Source organism: Hyperolius riggenbachi, chromosome 9, assembly GCF_040937935.1.
Source record: "Hyperolius riggenbachi isolate aHypRig1 chromosome 9, aHypRig1.pri, whole genome shotgun sequence".
NCBI lineage: Eukaryota > Metazoa > Chordata > Amphibia > Anura > Hyperoliidae > Hyperolius > Hyperolius riggenbachi.
In genome coordinates, this window is record NC_090654.1 from 278513516 (window position 1) to 278529988 (window position 16473).

Consider the following 16473-nt stretch of genomic DNA (forward strand, 5'->3'; position numbering starts at 1 on the left):
TATACTCCTCCAGTTCAAAAGCCCCCCCCCCCCCGCCATATCAGGCACAGGTCGTCTATATAACGAAACCAGTGTCTGATCGGTACACTTTTGTCATCTTCCAATACCTCCCTTTCCCATTCATCCATAAAAATATTTGCTAGGCTGGGGGCAAACTTCGCCCCCATTGCACAACCAGTAACCTGCAAATAGAACTCCCCTGCATACCAAAAATAATTATGTCGTAGAACAAAGTCAAGTAATTGCAAAATGAACAGAATCTGCTTCCTCTTAAGTGATCCCTCCCCCACCAGGGCATTCTCAACTGCTTTCAAACCCATATTATGTGGTATTATTGTATATAATGATGCCACGTCAGCAGTCACAAGGATATCATCCTCGGCAAGTGTAATCTTCTCTACCTCCTGGATCATTTGTTTAGTGTCTTTAATCAGATACGGGAGTTTATGTACTATTGGCTGCAGAAACCTATCTATATATTCACCTATCCTTTGATTTAGGGATTCTATCCCACTAACAATGGGCCTACCTGGAGGTCTCTCTAGATCTTTGTGTATTTTTGGGTTCTGGTATATTACAGGTATACGCGGTACATCAATCATAAGGTATTTGAATTCTGCATCATCAATTATCCCCTCCTCCAAACCATCCTTCAAAATATTCCTCAAAACTCCTTTATATTGTCTAGTGGGGTCCCCTCTCAATTTTTTATAGGTGGAACTATCTCCAACAATTCTATCCAGCTCAGCAATGTATTGGTCTTTCCTCATAACCACAACCCCCCCCCCCCCCCCCCCCCTTTGTCAGCTGGCCTAATCAAAAGGTCTTTCCTCTCTGCCAGTCGTAGAGCCGTCACATATTCACCATCTTTTCTCTGGTCCTCCAATTTCTCCAGGTCAGCTGTAACTAATTTCTTAAAAGTTTCTACCGTGTTCCCCACACTATTCATCCCTGGGTTGAAAAGGGACCTATTCCTCAATCCTGTATGTACATATTCAGGCACAACTGCATTCCTGCTAGTGTTGGTCTCTCTAGATAGAAAGTATTTCTTAATGTTTAGCTTCCTAGTATATTTCTGGATATTGATATACGTATCAAACTTATTAAGGCCCTGCTTAGGGGCATATTTCAAACCCTTATCTAGAATTGCCATCTCCTCAGGTTTAAGTTTAATCTGACTAATGTTGAAAATGCCCTTCCCTTTTATCTTCTTCTTTTCTCCTCTCCCGCCTCTGCACCCTCTTCTATTCCTCGCTTTCTGCCCCCCAACCCCCCTGGGTCCACCTCCCCCTCCCCCACCCGCCGTCTCCTCATGTCGTCCCATACTTTCCCAAAAAAATCATCCTCTACATCATTAAGTGGATCATAACGATTCTGTGTGGATACATATTCTGATGTCCCATTGGATTTATACTGGGGTCTCCAGTCATTCTTTGGTCCATATGGGCCACTCCCTGGTCTCGTCATAGCAGTCCGTGCTTGATTATACTGGCCCCTATATCCCGTCATATCACCTCCTCTCTCGTCCCCTCGATACCCAGCAGGTCTTCCCCTTCTACCAAAATTCATCCTCTGTGGTCTCGGGCTGCCATCTTGCCAGCCATCTATTTGTCTTGGGGAGTTAAATTGTGCATGTTGGGGGCCCCCCCTATACATAGACATCGTCTCTCCCCGATGTCTATACTCACCTGGCTGTTGCATCGTATAGGAATCATTGTTGGTCTCATCAAGCTTTATAGCTCTTTCCTTTCTCTTTGTCTGCTCTATCTGCCATTTGTAAGCCTGCTTATTCTTATAAATCTTGCCAGTCTCGTTGGAACCGCCCGACCCTAGTCTCACCAACCTCTTTATCAACCTTAGTTAAATTATTCACTAATACTTCAGTAAGTTGCCTAAAATCACTCATTTCTTTAAAAACCTCTAATTTTTGTTTCTGCTCTTCAATTTCTTTCTTAAGCCGATCTGCCCTTCCATTCTTACGCTTCAGTAATATCTTTAGGAGACCAATTCCACATTCATTCAGATATTCCCCCAATTCCCGGTCATTCTCCTCCCCTTCTTCCCCATCATATACCACCATATCCCATCGATAGCGTTTAGGGATGATGCCTTCCTTAATAGACTTCTTCAGGCTGGCAACATCCCACCAAGTGTTGATTTCTTTTTGCATCAGAGACTGCATGCCCCTGAAGCAACTATCTATGTTCCCATTCTGTGAATTAGCCTCTTTGGAAAAAACAGTATCAATGTCAAAATGTGCCCTATTGAATACATCAAACAATTCCATAGTCTAACACAGTGTGCTGCACTCACAATTATGCTTAATAAACAATATAATGGAAACCTATGTAATGTGCGCTCACTTGCCTAACATATAATTAGATCTAAACATTCATATAAATATAGTCCACTACTATATATGAGGTTGTAGCGATCTATAATGGTGATGTATGACATTTATGTTTAATTAATGAACTTTTAATTTTTTATTAATTTTTATTGATTTTCAATATTATACTGGCTTTTAGCTGTTCTATTGCTGCCATTGTAAGACATAATGTTTTAGAATTCTATTATTATTATTATTAACCTAATGGTTCAATGTATAAACTTTACTATTATATTGTTGTATTACTAAACACTTAGATATGCTGGCGGTTTGGTAGCGTTATAGGGCCGGTATAGCCCTGCATTTGGCCGCCGCGGAAATAGTCAGAAAGCCTGCTGAATGATATCTAAGGAATGACCATGAAATGATGTGGATGGGCGGCGCAGGAGGCTCGGACACCTATGGGTGGCTGTTTACAGTCACCATGGTGATGTATAGTGACGGGCGTCCTCCGGGGCACCGCCCCCTCTGACATGGTTACTTAGGATAGGAGGATGCTAGGAGGATGTAGCGGAAGGAGAGGGCGGAAGTGGCCTAACGGCCATTTTGAATAAGGGCAAATGCGGTGATAGGTAGATACTGCAGGTTAGTGTGGATAAAAGAGCCGGCCAATTAGACGCCATCAGCCCCTGATGAGTGCGCATGCACGAAACGCGTAGGGCGGAGCTACAGGCGTACGAGGCTGGCGAGGAAGAGCTCTGAGTGTTACATGCTTGTTTTTACTGGTTACAAGTGAGTGCACTATTTTATATTCTTAAATAAACGCTAATGGTTTTACGCTATGTCAAGTCCTTTACTTGATAGGCTGACATAAGGAATCTGCCTGAGTGAAGTAATATCGGTTGGGAGAGCTACTGGGATGGTCCATGTGAGACACTGAGCGCTGGTGCTGTCTTATAATTTGGACAGCTAGGAGTGAGGTGAGAGGCCACATATGATCTGGTGGATACCTGCATGCTCTGGGAGAGTATATATGGTGCTGGTTTGCTGTCTGTAATTTGGCAGGCATTTCACATGGTGAGGATATGTATAACCCTATGAGTCGTGGGGAATGTGCATGGGATAAAGGCTACAAGCACTGGTGGTGTGGAAAAGGGAAACTTATTGAAGCAGTATCACACTATGTTGTTTTCTTTCTTTCTTTTGAGCGGTTCATTATAAGAAGATCTTAAGTACATGGGAGCGCAGCATTCTGAAAAAGGAATTGCATTCAATTACCTGGTTCAAAGAAACGTATCTCTCAGGTAAGTGTGACTCAGTACAATTTGGCCTAAAAGTGCGTACACATGCACTACCGCCGGCAACGACGGGTCCGTCTGACCCTCCCGTTGGGCGGACGTTCAGCCAACAGTAGTGCGTGTGTACGTGCTGTCGGCGGACTGATAAGGCTGTTTCTGAACGATCCGCTGAGCGGATCGTTCAGAAACAGTCTTATTAGTCTGCCGACAGCGCGTACACACTCACACACGCTACGGTCAGCTGAAAGTCCGCCCAGCGGGAGGGTCTGACGGACCCGTCGTTGGCGGCCGTAGTGCGTGTGTACGCACCTTAAAACTACTTTAGCATGCAGGAAATCCCACAGCAGGGGGTCTATTGAGAACTTGGTCTCCAGTAGACACCACGGAGCCGTGTAACCAGCCTTAGGAACACATGGAGTATATGATTTTAGCTTGTTTAAGGAATACAGTTTATATGAGAGGTATGAAAATTATATAATTCTGCTGGTCCGGGTCTAGTGAATATTTTAATATTAAATTGGTGGCACAGACATCCCCAGAATCCGAGGTATTCTGCTGCTTCATGCCAGAACATGCGACCCTAAACAAGTTTGATGTCATATGAACTGTCATATTCTGAGGATTCTGAATCTGTGACTTATGTGTGTGCAGGAAAGGTAAGCTGAGATATGAAAAATATATGTAAGCAAGGTTACAGAGGCGCCAGTAGTATAAAAATGAATTAAAATTCTTAAAAACAAGGGGGTCGTTGGTGGAACCACCTCCTCAACATAAACACAAGATGATGTTGAATTGTCAACATAAAAAAGTTTATTTACATACTCCGATTTGAGATATGAAAAATGTCATATTTGGTGGACACAAATGTCCCACCCAGAAGGTTAATTGCATCCTGTCCAGCCCCTGGGCTGATCCTGAGACCCCACCCAAAAATGTGGGTCATTCAAAAGAACTCCACGGGGACTCCTCCCCAGTCCTCCATATTCCATCGTTACGAAAGCAAAGCATGCTGCTGGTTTGAGGACTGAGCCAGCGGCCATCTTGTTTGAACTTTGCTCTGGAAACAAAGGAACTTAACCTGTTTATCCAAAGCGGGCATTTTCACCTGTACTTAAGTATTCGTTTACCTCTTCCCTTTTTATTTTTATACTGCGCTACTATTGTCTCTATCATTGTTGACTTTAATGATTTTCTGTATATATTAATTATTTATATTGCATTTATAATAAAAGTCATTTTTTGATTTCTCAGCTAAACCTACTATTCAGCCACATAGGACGAATCCTAGCTTTCTGAAGATTCGCTACCGAAAAGTGTTGTTACTAGCCATAGCCTGTTAGTCAGTCAGTGGGCTTCTCTGTCCCATTTAAAAAGCGATGGTGGCAGCCTAGTATTTTGTGTTTAATAGATCGCACGATTCCTTCTGGTCTGTCTGCTGCCAAAATTCCAGCGGTTTCAGCTCATCAATTGCGTCCATGAGATTTGCTGGTCTGTGTGCTGAAACCGATTGGAAGGCATTGTGCGGTCCGGCCACTAGGGGGCGTGTGACATCAACCACTTACATAGCAGATGTATTTGGCTCCTTAAGGACCAGCGACTTTCTGGTACAAAAAGAGAGCTCACCGATGTCACGCCACACAGGTCCTTTGCGACACTCTCCATGACTCATTTTTTAAAGATACCCTCAACAACCCCCTCCCCTCCCCTGCGACTGGCCCCATGCCCAGCAAACACCAATTAGCGAGTGTACATAAACCTTACCAGGGTCACCCTGATTTTCTTCTGGTTTCTCCTCTTTTCCTTTGTCTCTTTCCAGCAGAAGATCCTGAATCTGTTGGATGTTCTCTAATGTCAGGTATTTCACCGGAGTGTCCTGTAAGGGGACAAAGTCAGTTATAGAAGCTGCAAGGCTGGATCTGTACCTTTTGTGCCCCTAGGCAAAGTATGTTGGGGCTCCCCTTTTCAGTACATGTGCAGCCCCCTCTTCTATGTGCATCATCCATGTACAGCAGCCCCTCCCATTCCATGTGCAGCCCCCTCTTCCATGTGTAACATCCATGTACAGCAGCCCCTCCCATTCCATGTGCAACTGTCTCTTCCATTTGTATCATCCATCTACAGCAGCCACCCTCCCATTCCATGTGCGGCCCCTCTCTTCCATGTGTATTATCCATATACAGCAGCCCCTCCCATTGCATGTGCAGCTGCCACCTCCAGGTGTATCATCCATGTACAGCAGCCACTCCCATTCCATATGCAGCCCCCTCTTCCATGTGTAACATCCATGTACAGCAGCCCCTCCCATTCCACGTGCAGCCCCCTCTTCCATGTGTATCATCCATGTACAGCAGTCCCTCCCATTCCATGTGCAACTGTCTCTTCCATGTGTATCATCCATGTACAGCCGCCCCTCCCATTCCATGTGCAGCCTCCTCTTCCATGTGTATCATCCATGTACAGCAGTCCCTCCCATTCCATGTGCAACTGTCTCTTCCATGTGTATCATCCATGTACAGCAGCCACTCTCCCATTCCACATGCAGCCCCTTCTTCCATGTGTAACATCCAGGTACAGCGGCCCCTCTTGCATTCCATGTGCAGCCCCCTCTTCCATGTGTAACATCCATGTACAGCAGCCCCTCCCATTCCATGTGCAACTGTCTCTTCCATTTGTATCATCCATCTACAGCAGCAACCCTCCCATTCCATGTGCGGCCCCCTCTTCCATGTGTATCATCCATGTGCAGCAGCCTCCTCCCATTCCATGTACAGCCCCCTCTTCCATGTGTATCATACATGTGCAGCAGCCCCCTCCCATTCCATGTGCAGCCCCCTGTATTATGTCTATTATCCATGTACAGCAGCCCCTCCCATTCCATGTGCAGCCCCCTGTATTATGTCTATTATCCATGTACAGCAGCCACCCTCCCATTCCATGTGCGGCCCCCTCTTCCATGTGTAACATCCATGTGCAGCAGCCTCCTCCCATTCCATGTACAGCCCCCTCTTCCATGTGTATCATACATATACAGCAGCCCCCTCCCATTCCATGTGCAGCCCCCTGTATTATGTCTATTATCCATGTACAGCAGCCCCTCCCATTCCATGTGCAGCCCCCTGTATTATGTCTATTATCCATGTACAGCAGCCCCTCTCTTTCACGAGCAGCTCCCTTGGGCCTCAGTTTCCCCGTTTTTCCTCTGGTGTTCCCCATTTTCGGCCTCCTCTTTCATGTGTAGCTACTCTTCTTTTAGGCTGGGTGCACACTTGCAGAAAACGCTGCATTTTTGCCGCTAATGGAAGTCTATGGGCTGCAGGAAAAAACGCATATGTGTTTTACATGCGTGCGTTTTCAAAAACGCTGGTTTTGTTGCATAGCATGCAAAAACGCATCAAAAACGCACATAATGAAAGTCAACGGAAACGCAATGGTATGCGTTTTTCATGTGCTTTCCATGCAATTTGTAAAAAAAATTGTTTGATGTATTTCCGCTTCCTGTTTTCCTATTGATATGCATAAAACGCAATTGTAAACTGCATGAAAAATGCATACAAAACGTATATGCAGTTTGTATATGCAAACCGCAAACGTATTAAACGCAAAACGCTTGAAAAACGCATCTGCTGTAAAAAAACGCTAACGCAAACGCACCAAAAAATGACTTAAAGAGAATCTGTACTCTAAAATTTTTACAGCAAAAAGCATACCGTTCTATTCATTATGTTCTCCTGGGCCCCTCTGTGCTGTTTCTGCAACTCCCTGCTGCAATCCTGGCTTGTAATTAACAGTTCTAGGCAGTGTTTACAAACAAACTAACCAGCTTGTGATAGGCTCACATAAGCAGAGTGTGTGAGTCATACAGAGCCTGCAGGGGGCCTGGAGGGGGTGTGTATAGCTTCTACCAATCACAAGCAGCCCTGCACATTCCACCCATTACAGCCTTAGCCCGACAGAGCCGACAGAAGGAAACAGATTAGATCATATAACAGAAATAACACAGCCACTGTGCAATTAGGAAAGGCTGCAGTAAGCCAGAGCACATTAGGACAGGCAAAGGAACTTATAGGATAGAAGAACTAAGGCTGAAAATTTTGTTACAGAGTCTCTTTAACATGCAGCCTTTCATGTTATGTTATGTGTGCACCCCGCCTTACGTTCAGGTGCTTGAGGCCCGGACCGTTGTGGCCTCTCCAGAATTTCGGCCGATACGTTTTGCTCACAATCCAGCAAAAACATCCAAACGGCATTAGAGCGCTACAATCCGAAATACTTGTGCTCACAAATGTGCTTATTTCGGTGATTGTGGGTATTGCAGAATGAGAAGGAAACGTGAGAGTAATATGGCAGCAAAAACTCTACCTTTCTGGCTGTTGTGCTGATCCTCTATTTTTTTTTTTGTGGGACTAAAGCAACAGAGGAGTGGCTCAAGAAGAAGCACCAGAAGCTCCTGGAGTGGCCTAGCCGATCTCCAGACTTTAATCCAATAGAAAATCTGTGGAGGGAGCTGAAGGATCCACCTTACTGACTTGTAGAGGATCTGCATAGAGGAGTTGGCCAAAATCCCTCCAGAGATGTGTGCAAACCTAATGGCCAAATACAACAAAAGGCTGACCATTGACAGGGGATCAAATACTTATTTTACTCATTACAATGCACATCAAACTCTGACTTTAGAGCGCTGGGGGTTTTTGAGGGTTGTTTTGTTTTTATTCTGCATCTCACAGTTACAATAACCATATCATTACAATTATAGACAGGTCACGTCTTGATCAGAAGGCAAACAAGCAAAATCAACAGGGGGTCAAATACTTCGTTCCCTTGCTGTGTGTTTCCTTCATTGTAAAAGGAAGCAGAGGTTTGAGACCTATGGAAGCTGCCATATGTATTTCCTTTTAAACAATACTAGTTGCCTGGCAGTGCTGCTGATCTTTCTGGTCTAGTAGGGTCTGAATCACACACCTGAAACAAGCATGCAGCTAATCTTGTCAGATTTGTCATAGACACCTGATCTGCTGCATGCTTGTTCAGGGTCTATGGCTAAAAGTATTAGAGGCAAAGGATCAGCAGGACTGCCAGGCAATGTGCATTATCTAAAAGGAAAAAAGCATTTCAGCCTCCATATCCATCTTACCTCGGGTTCCCTTTAGGCCCCTTTTAGACTTGGCTTGCAAAGCTGCCCTGCTTTACCGTTTTACTGCAGGGTAATTAACGGCAATGCAAGGCAATGGGGCCTAGCACACTTACCACGACGCGTTGCACCAGAAGCGCCTGATCAATCGCCACAAAGTCAAAATTGTCCAGCGCCTCCTACTTACCTTCCGGTAGCTCCTGGCAGGTTTCCGACATCCTCTGTGTATGACTCCCAGCGTGTCACCTGACCCATGTCAGGTCACATGACACACCTGGGGCCGTGCACGGATGCTGGAACGCTGCTAGAAGCTTCAGGAAGGTTAGTAGGAGGCGCAGGACACTCGGTGAGCATTTTATGCCCTGAAAAAACAGCAACCCCCCCCCCCCAGCACAGTCTGCGTTATCGCCTCAGGCATGCTGGTTAGTTGAGACTTCCAGTTGTCTGAGTTCCGCATAACAGGGACTTTGCTGTAGTAACGCTCACCTCCTCCGCTCTCTTCACAGCCACGTTAGTATCGGGAGGGATGTGGACATCGGCCTTTTCTCTGAAAGACACAGGACATAAGATTATGGGTCATGCTGACTTTCAGTTAAAGGGGCACTATGGCGACAAATTGTAAAATTTAAAATATGTGCAAACATAAACAAATAATAAGTACGTTATTTCCAGAGTAAAATGAGCCATAAATTACTTTTCTCCTATGTTGCTGTCACTTACAGTAGGTAGTAGAAATCTGACAGAAGCGACAGGTTTTGGACTAGTCCATCTCTTCATGGAGGATTCTCAGGGATTTATTTATTTTCAAAAGCACTTAGTGAATGGCAGTTGCTCTGTCCAACTTCCAAAAAACTGTGTAGCGAGCAGGGAAGCTGGCCAACATCATTGTTAAAATCCTTTTTAGGGAATATCTTTATAAAGAATAAAAGCCTTTCTGAGAATCCCCTATAAAAGAGACGTACTAGTCCAAAACCTGTCGCTTCTGTCAGATTTCTACTACCTACTGTAAGTGACAGCAACATAGGAGAAAAGTAATTTATGGCTCATTTTTCTCTGGAAAAAATTTGCTTCTTATTTGTCTATGTTTGCACATATTTTAAATTTTAAAATTTTTCGCCATAGTGCCCCTTTAACCACTTCAGCCTACAGGGTTGAGATTTTTTTTGCATCTGAGCAACTTTAACCTCCCATTCATTTGCCAATAACTTTAGCACTACTCAACATTGATCTATATCTTGTTTTTTCCGCCACTAATTAGGCTTTCTTTGGGTGGTACATTTTGCTAAGAATTTTTTTTATAAATGCATTTTAACAGGATTAATAAGAAAAAAATGGAAAAAATTCAATATTTCTCAGTTTTCGGCCATTATAGCTTTAAAATGATCCACGCTACCATAATTAAAACCTATGTATTTTATTTGCCCGTTTGTCTCGGTAATGACACCATTTAAATTTTGTCCCTATCACAATGTATGGCGCCAATATTTTATTTGGAAATAAAGGTGCATTTTTTCAGTTTTGCCGTCCATCACTATTTACAAGCTTATAATTTTAAAAAAATGTTCGTAGTATACACCCTTCAAATGCATATTTAAGTTCAGACCCTTAGGTAACTATTTATGTCTTTTTTTTTTTATTGTACTTTTTTTTTTCCATAAAAAAATCTGATTTGGGTAATATTTTGGTGTGGGAAATAAACATTTAATTTTTAATGTTATTATATGTGTAAATTGTAATGGAAAAAATATGTAGATGTAGTTTTACTTGAGTTCTTTTTTTTACTCCTTGTGCTTCTCACTAACCGGAAGCACAAGGGGGACACTGAAAATTTTACGTGCAGAAAGACTGAAGCCTCTTGTAAGAGCCCTTCGTTTTTTCTGCTGGGGACACGGATCGGTGATCGGGAACCATGTTCCCGTTCACTGATCCCAGGGCTACCAGGGGACACCGCGGGGGCGCGCCCTCGATCGTGCGTGGGAGCGCAGCACCGCAGCAGAGCAGCCGCCCGGACGTGAGCTTCACGTCCGGGCGTCAGAAATGGTTAATACTTCTGTCTTTCCCACTGTCTTATATTCTTTTGCTGGGGGAAATATGTGCTGGGGATTATTTTCGGGGGGGGGGGGGGGGGGGGGCTTTGCGCTGCGCTCTAGGTCGGCTCTGCGCTGACGCTCCCCTCTTGTCATAATCAATGTGCGCCTGGAACGCATTGGCCGGCAGCGCACATGATTATGACAAGAGGAGAGCCCCAGTGCAGAGCCGGCGAAGTGTACTGTGTAGTGTCAGCGTGAGGGTCAAAGGGCGCCCTCATAGATTGGATACTATGCCGCCGATGACAACGGAGAAGTTACTTAGAACAGAGGGGGCCACAGCCACAAGGGAGGAGTGGTTAGAGACCACACACCTCCCCATACACAAAGCGTCGCACAGATTTTTTGGGGTAGGGCTTATATTTCAAGCATGCTTGAAATATAAGCTAGGCCTTATTTTCAGGGTAGGTCATATTATAGGGGAGACACGGTGTAATGATTGTGGAATTATCTCCGTGATCAGCGCACAGGACGTGCGCTGACACTGCGGAAATCCTCCACAAGCGTATAATTTGAGGGAACCCAGCAAAAGATGCAACACACCTGTAAAGGGAAATTCCTGTCGGCAGGTGGAGCTGTGGAGTGCAGAGGAACAGCTCCTCTGCCCTGCCACACACGCCAGACAGGAATTGCACGAAGGGAAGAAACGCAGGGCAAGATAGCCCTGAAAGAGAGAGATCAAAGCGACAGAGGGTATGTGTGTCCACCAATCTAGTCGCCACCCTGCGACGATGAACACACAACCATGAAGATCAGGTGAGAAGGCAATCGCCAGAGATGGCGATTGCTAACAGCGACACAAGACCGAATAAGCACAGATGAGGAATGTATGTATGTCCACCAATCTAGCCGCCAACCTGCGACGGCGGATACACAACAGAGGAAACCAAGTGAGAACGCAATCGCCAGAGAAGTGATTGCGAAAGAGAATGAGCACAGGGATAGAATGTATGTATGTGCCCCAATCTAGTCGCCCACCCGCGACGGTGCACACACAACAGCAGAAACGAAGTAGGAACGCAATCGCAAGAGAGGCGATTGCCAGAGGTGACACAAGGCTACAGCAAGGCAGAGCACGAGAGTAGCAAAGGCACAGAAAATCATACAATGAGAAGATAAGGGAAATAACAAACGCTAACTAAACGCGAACACTGCACTCATTCGCAACAGCGAACGCGTTTACTGCGCAGTCTCCACGTGATAAGCACAACAGAGACAAGCACGCCTAACTAACCACCGACAGACAAACACAAAACAGAGGACGCGAGCGCTTGCTTAACGGTTACCTCACCGAGCCTCCTGCAAGCGTTCGTATCAGACCAGACAGATACACGAAAACAGGAGTAAGTGGGAGATACGATCCACTGCTCTTTCCGCCAGAGCGAGTGCGATCCAAGTAAGGCAACAGAGCTTGCAGGATCCCCTGCTCTTTCCGCCAGAGCAAGTGCGATCGAAGTATAGCAAGATAGCTTAGCAGGATCCACTGCTCTTTCCGCCAGAACGAGTGTGATCCAAGTATAGAAACAGAGCGAGCTGAATCGACTGCTCTTTCCGCCAGAGCAAGTGCGATCCAAGTACAGCAAGAGAGACAGAACAGGCAATACAAATAATACAATCCTGACTGCTCTAGCAAGGATGCCTAGCGCAGTCCCAGGAATTACTCTAAGCTAATCTTCAAACGATAAGCATGGCTGACACTCCAGGAGTGTTTCACAGGACAAACCCTTATGACCAGCAACGTACTGTGGAATCACATGGTATATATAGAGCAAGCCTACAAAGGATGTGGCTAGGCAATTTGCATGACAAACGTATGCAAATTCCTCAGCAGCAGTAAGCTGCAAAACTGACAAAAGGTCTCTCTTCCAGAGACCTGCAGAATGCAGACCTGAACAGTGGTCAAAAGGCTGCCTGCCTTTGCAGGCAGCTGAGCGGATCATTACACACGGTAAGTGTATCTCTGGCTACCTAGTACTAAGTAGCTAGTGGTGCCCCCAACTGAAGGGAGATCTGGTCAGTACAATGACGAGTCCCGGGTTAGTAACCTCTCATTTATGTTCCTCTTGGGACTCGATATAGGGAAGAAGGGAGGCAACTAAAGGTACAGAGTGAGCCACCTTTTCATCATCAGGCGCTTATAGGCACGAGCCTACAGTGCCTTATGGTAAAATCCAGCCCTTCATAATGCCATAAGCCACCTTTGCTAGAGACGTCCGAACAACTGAACTATTTTCAAAATATGTTGTAGTAATGCTGTGAAAATGATCTGAACTGCAGTCTGACTCACACAGGAGAGACACACTCCTCCCATCATTTACATTTTGTTAAGAAACATATCTTTGGAAGGGCAGTTTGGTTCTTACGTCCCCAATGGATCACCTCAGTAAAATGGCGACTCCGGCTTTCCCCAGAAGCTGCCAGGCGGCCTCCTCCGCCGTCTCCAGGTCAGCGTCGTAGGTGTCCTGCTGGCTGAGGATGAAGATCACGGGCAGGCCGAGCTGCAGGTGAACGCTGGTAAACTTGTCTGGGTCTCCGGAAGCTTCTGCCTGGAAATTCACCAATGTTATTCGCAAGTTTCTCTGTTACATTATTGAAGGAAGTTCTCGTTTGATCATTAACAGAATCATTCTTCATCTTCCTCTTCTCATGGTAGTTTATTTGTGGTGAGCTCCCCCCAGTGGTGGCTGTGGGTACTGCATGGCTTATAAACTTGGGACGCTCAGCCAGCAGGACGAAGAAGCTGATATCGCAGCCATATGACTGCAGCATGAGAAGGTGGGTTATTATACTAGAGCAAGGGTAGGGAACCTACCTTTTGATGGCTACATCTGGCTCACAGACAAATCAGTAGGGGCTGATTCACTAAGCTACACTGCTCAAGCAGCACAGCTCAGTGGGGCAGCGCAAGTAACATTTTCAAAGTAGGCACACTACTTCTGTAGCATGCACTACAAATTTGAGCGCCTTAAAAACAAAGGTCCGCTCCATTTGTCTAACTCTGGATCCTGTCAGGTACAGTGACTTTGTAGGACGAGATCCCTGCACTTTGATTGGCCCAATTGGCTGCCTGTCACTTGACAGGTGATAGGCAGCTTATTGGGCCAAAGTGCGGGGATCTCGTTCTATGAAGTGACTCAATCCCCAAGTCAGCTAGCTAATTGTACAAGCTGTTAGTCGGTATTTCTCCTGTCTGGCTCTCGGGGGAAATTGTTGATGTTGCTGAAACCCAAGAGAAGCTGAAGACGTGTCTGACACTTCCGCTGCCTGGCGGATCAACTGTATACACATCACCATGGTAACAGGGACATGAGCCCTCTGCTGCACATGCGCACTGTCCCAGTTTGAAACATATTGTTTGGCTCTCACAGAAATATATTTTAAAATATATGGTGTTTATGGCTCTCAACCAAAAAGGTTCCTGACCCCTGGTCTAGAGGGTGGTGGTGGGTTTACTGCAGAGAAATTGCATGTGCGATTACAGAACAGCTTTGCATCCACACACGTTAAAGAGAACCCGAGGTGTGTTTAAAGAATGTTATCTGCATACAGAGGCTGGATCTGCCTATACAGCCCAGCCTCTGTTGCTATCCTAAACCCCACTAAAGTCCCCCTGCACTCTGCAATCCCTCATAAATCACAGCCGTGCTGTGAGGCTGTGTTTACATCTGTAGTGTCAATCTCAGCTGCTCCCCCGCCTCCTGCATAGCTCCAGTCCCTGCCCCCGTCCCTTCCCTCCAATCAGCAGGGAGGGAAGGGATGCAGGCGGGGACTGGAGTTCTGCAGGAGGCGGGGAGAGCAGCAGACTGACACTATAGAGATAAACACAGCCAGCTCTGACAAGCTGTTTGTCAGCAGCGTGGCTGTGATTTATGAGGGATTGCAGAGTGCAGGGGGACCTTAGGGGGGTTTGGGATAGCAACAGAGGCTGGGCTGTATAGGCAGATCCAGCCTCTGTATGCAGATAATATTCTTCAAACTTACCTCGGGTTCTCTTTAAAGAGGCCCTGTAGTGACAAATATTAGAAGAATGCAAAAAGTTTATTTAGAATTCCCACTTTTATGGTAATTTTCCTGGTTTCAGCATCAGAAACAAATTTGTATATCTACATATTGCTGTATATTGGTATGTAGCCCCACCCTCCCAGTAATGCTTAGCCTAAGTTGTTTAGCTATGTGGAATTCTCCACTCCAGAGCATTCTGGGAGACTATGCTGTCCTGCTGATCCTTTGCCTCTAAGGGCTCATTTCCACGGGCAGTTGAACTGTGTGCTGAGCAAGCAGTTGCCAGGCAGCAGTGAGCAGCTACGAGGCAGCAGCAGTGAGTAGTTGTGAGAGTTTGAGAGGCTTTTCACTGCCTATCAACTGTCCGTGGAAAAGAGGCCTAATACTCTTAGCTAAGACCTTGAACAAGTACGCATGTTTCACGTATGTGATTTAGGCCTTTTTTCCATGAGCAGTTGAACTGTGCACTCAGCAAGCAGTTACCAAGCATCAGTGAGCAGTTGTGAGAGCTTGAGAGGCTTTTCACTGCCTGTAAACTGCCCTTGGAAAAGAGGCCTTAGACACGACTGATGCCTGAAAGATCAGCAGGATGCCAGGCAACTGGCATTGTTTAACCACTTGCCGACCGCGCACTCATAACGCGCGTCGGCAAAGTGGTAGCTGCAGGACCAGCGACACACATCTGCGTCGCCCGCTGCAGGCTAATTAATTCCTGTCAATTCACGGCGGGGGGCTCCGTGAATAGCCTGCGGGCCGCCGATCGCGGCTCGCAGGCTAAATGTAAACATAAGCGGAAATAATCCGCTTTGTTTACATTTGTACAACGCTGCTAACAGTAGCAGCGTTGTACCAGATCAGCGATCCCCGGCCAATCAGCGGCCGGGGATCGCTGTCACATGACAGGCAGGAGCCTGTTAGAGGCTGCACAGGACAGATCCGTTCCTGTGCAGCCTCCGATCTCCGGGGAAGGGAGGGAGGAGAGGGGGAATCCTGCAGTGGAGGGGGCTTTGAGGTGCCCACCCCCGCCAGCCACACGCAGGCAGGAGCGATCAGACCCCCCCCAGCACATCATCCCCCTAGTGGGGAAAAAAGGTGGGTGATCTGGTCGCTCTGCCTAATGTTTGATCTGTGCTGGGGGCTGTAGAGCCCACCCAGCACAGATCTCTGTAATCAGCGCTGGTCCTTAAGGGGGGGTAAAGGCTGGGTCATCAAGTGGTTAAAAGGAAATAAATATGGCAGCATGAACCAAGCACCATTTTTAACACCCAAGGCATCTCAGTAGCACATTAAAAATGCATATTAACGATGTGGTTCTTTACAAAAAAAAAAAAAGTCCATACCTTTTCTTTTTACATTTAAAGTGTACCTGAGCTTTGGCTAAAAGAGGAAAGGTTCATGATCCTATTGAGGCTTCACACGGTGGTCTGAACAAAGTTCTTCAAAAGGTTAAGTATCCAAAGGAGGGGTCCGCACACAGTGTTAGTGAAGCAAAAAGTGCAAGTTTTTATTGCTCCATTACACACATGCAATGTTCATCTGAACGTTTTGGCCGACGATCGTTTCGGGGCCTTTAGGGGTCCCCTTTGTGAAGGTACAGGCAGACAAAGGGGACCCCTAAAGGACCCGAAA

At 46.0% G+C, this 16473-nt stretch overlaps 1 protein-coding gene across 1 annotated transcript in view; it reads right to left on the reverse strand.

The window, feature by feature from the left end:
• Positions 1–16473, reverse strand: part of TXNDC16 (thioredoxin domain containing 16) — a 118587-nt gene that overhangs the window by 69029 nt on the left and 33085 nt on the right. Inside the window, exons 10-12 of the mRNA XM_068254648.1 lie at positions 13222–13388; positions 9242–9302; positions 5389–5500 (exon numbers count right to left, since the gene is read on the reverse strand). Of these exons, the coding sequence (XP_068110749.1) occupies positions 5389–5500; positions 9242–9302; positions 13222–13388 (340 nt within the window). The remainder of the gene's footprint in view (positions 1–5388; positions 5501–9241; positions 9303–13221; positions 13389–16473) is intronic.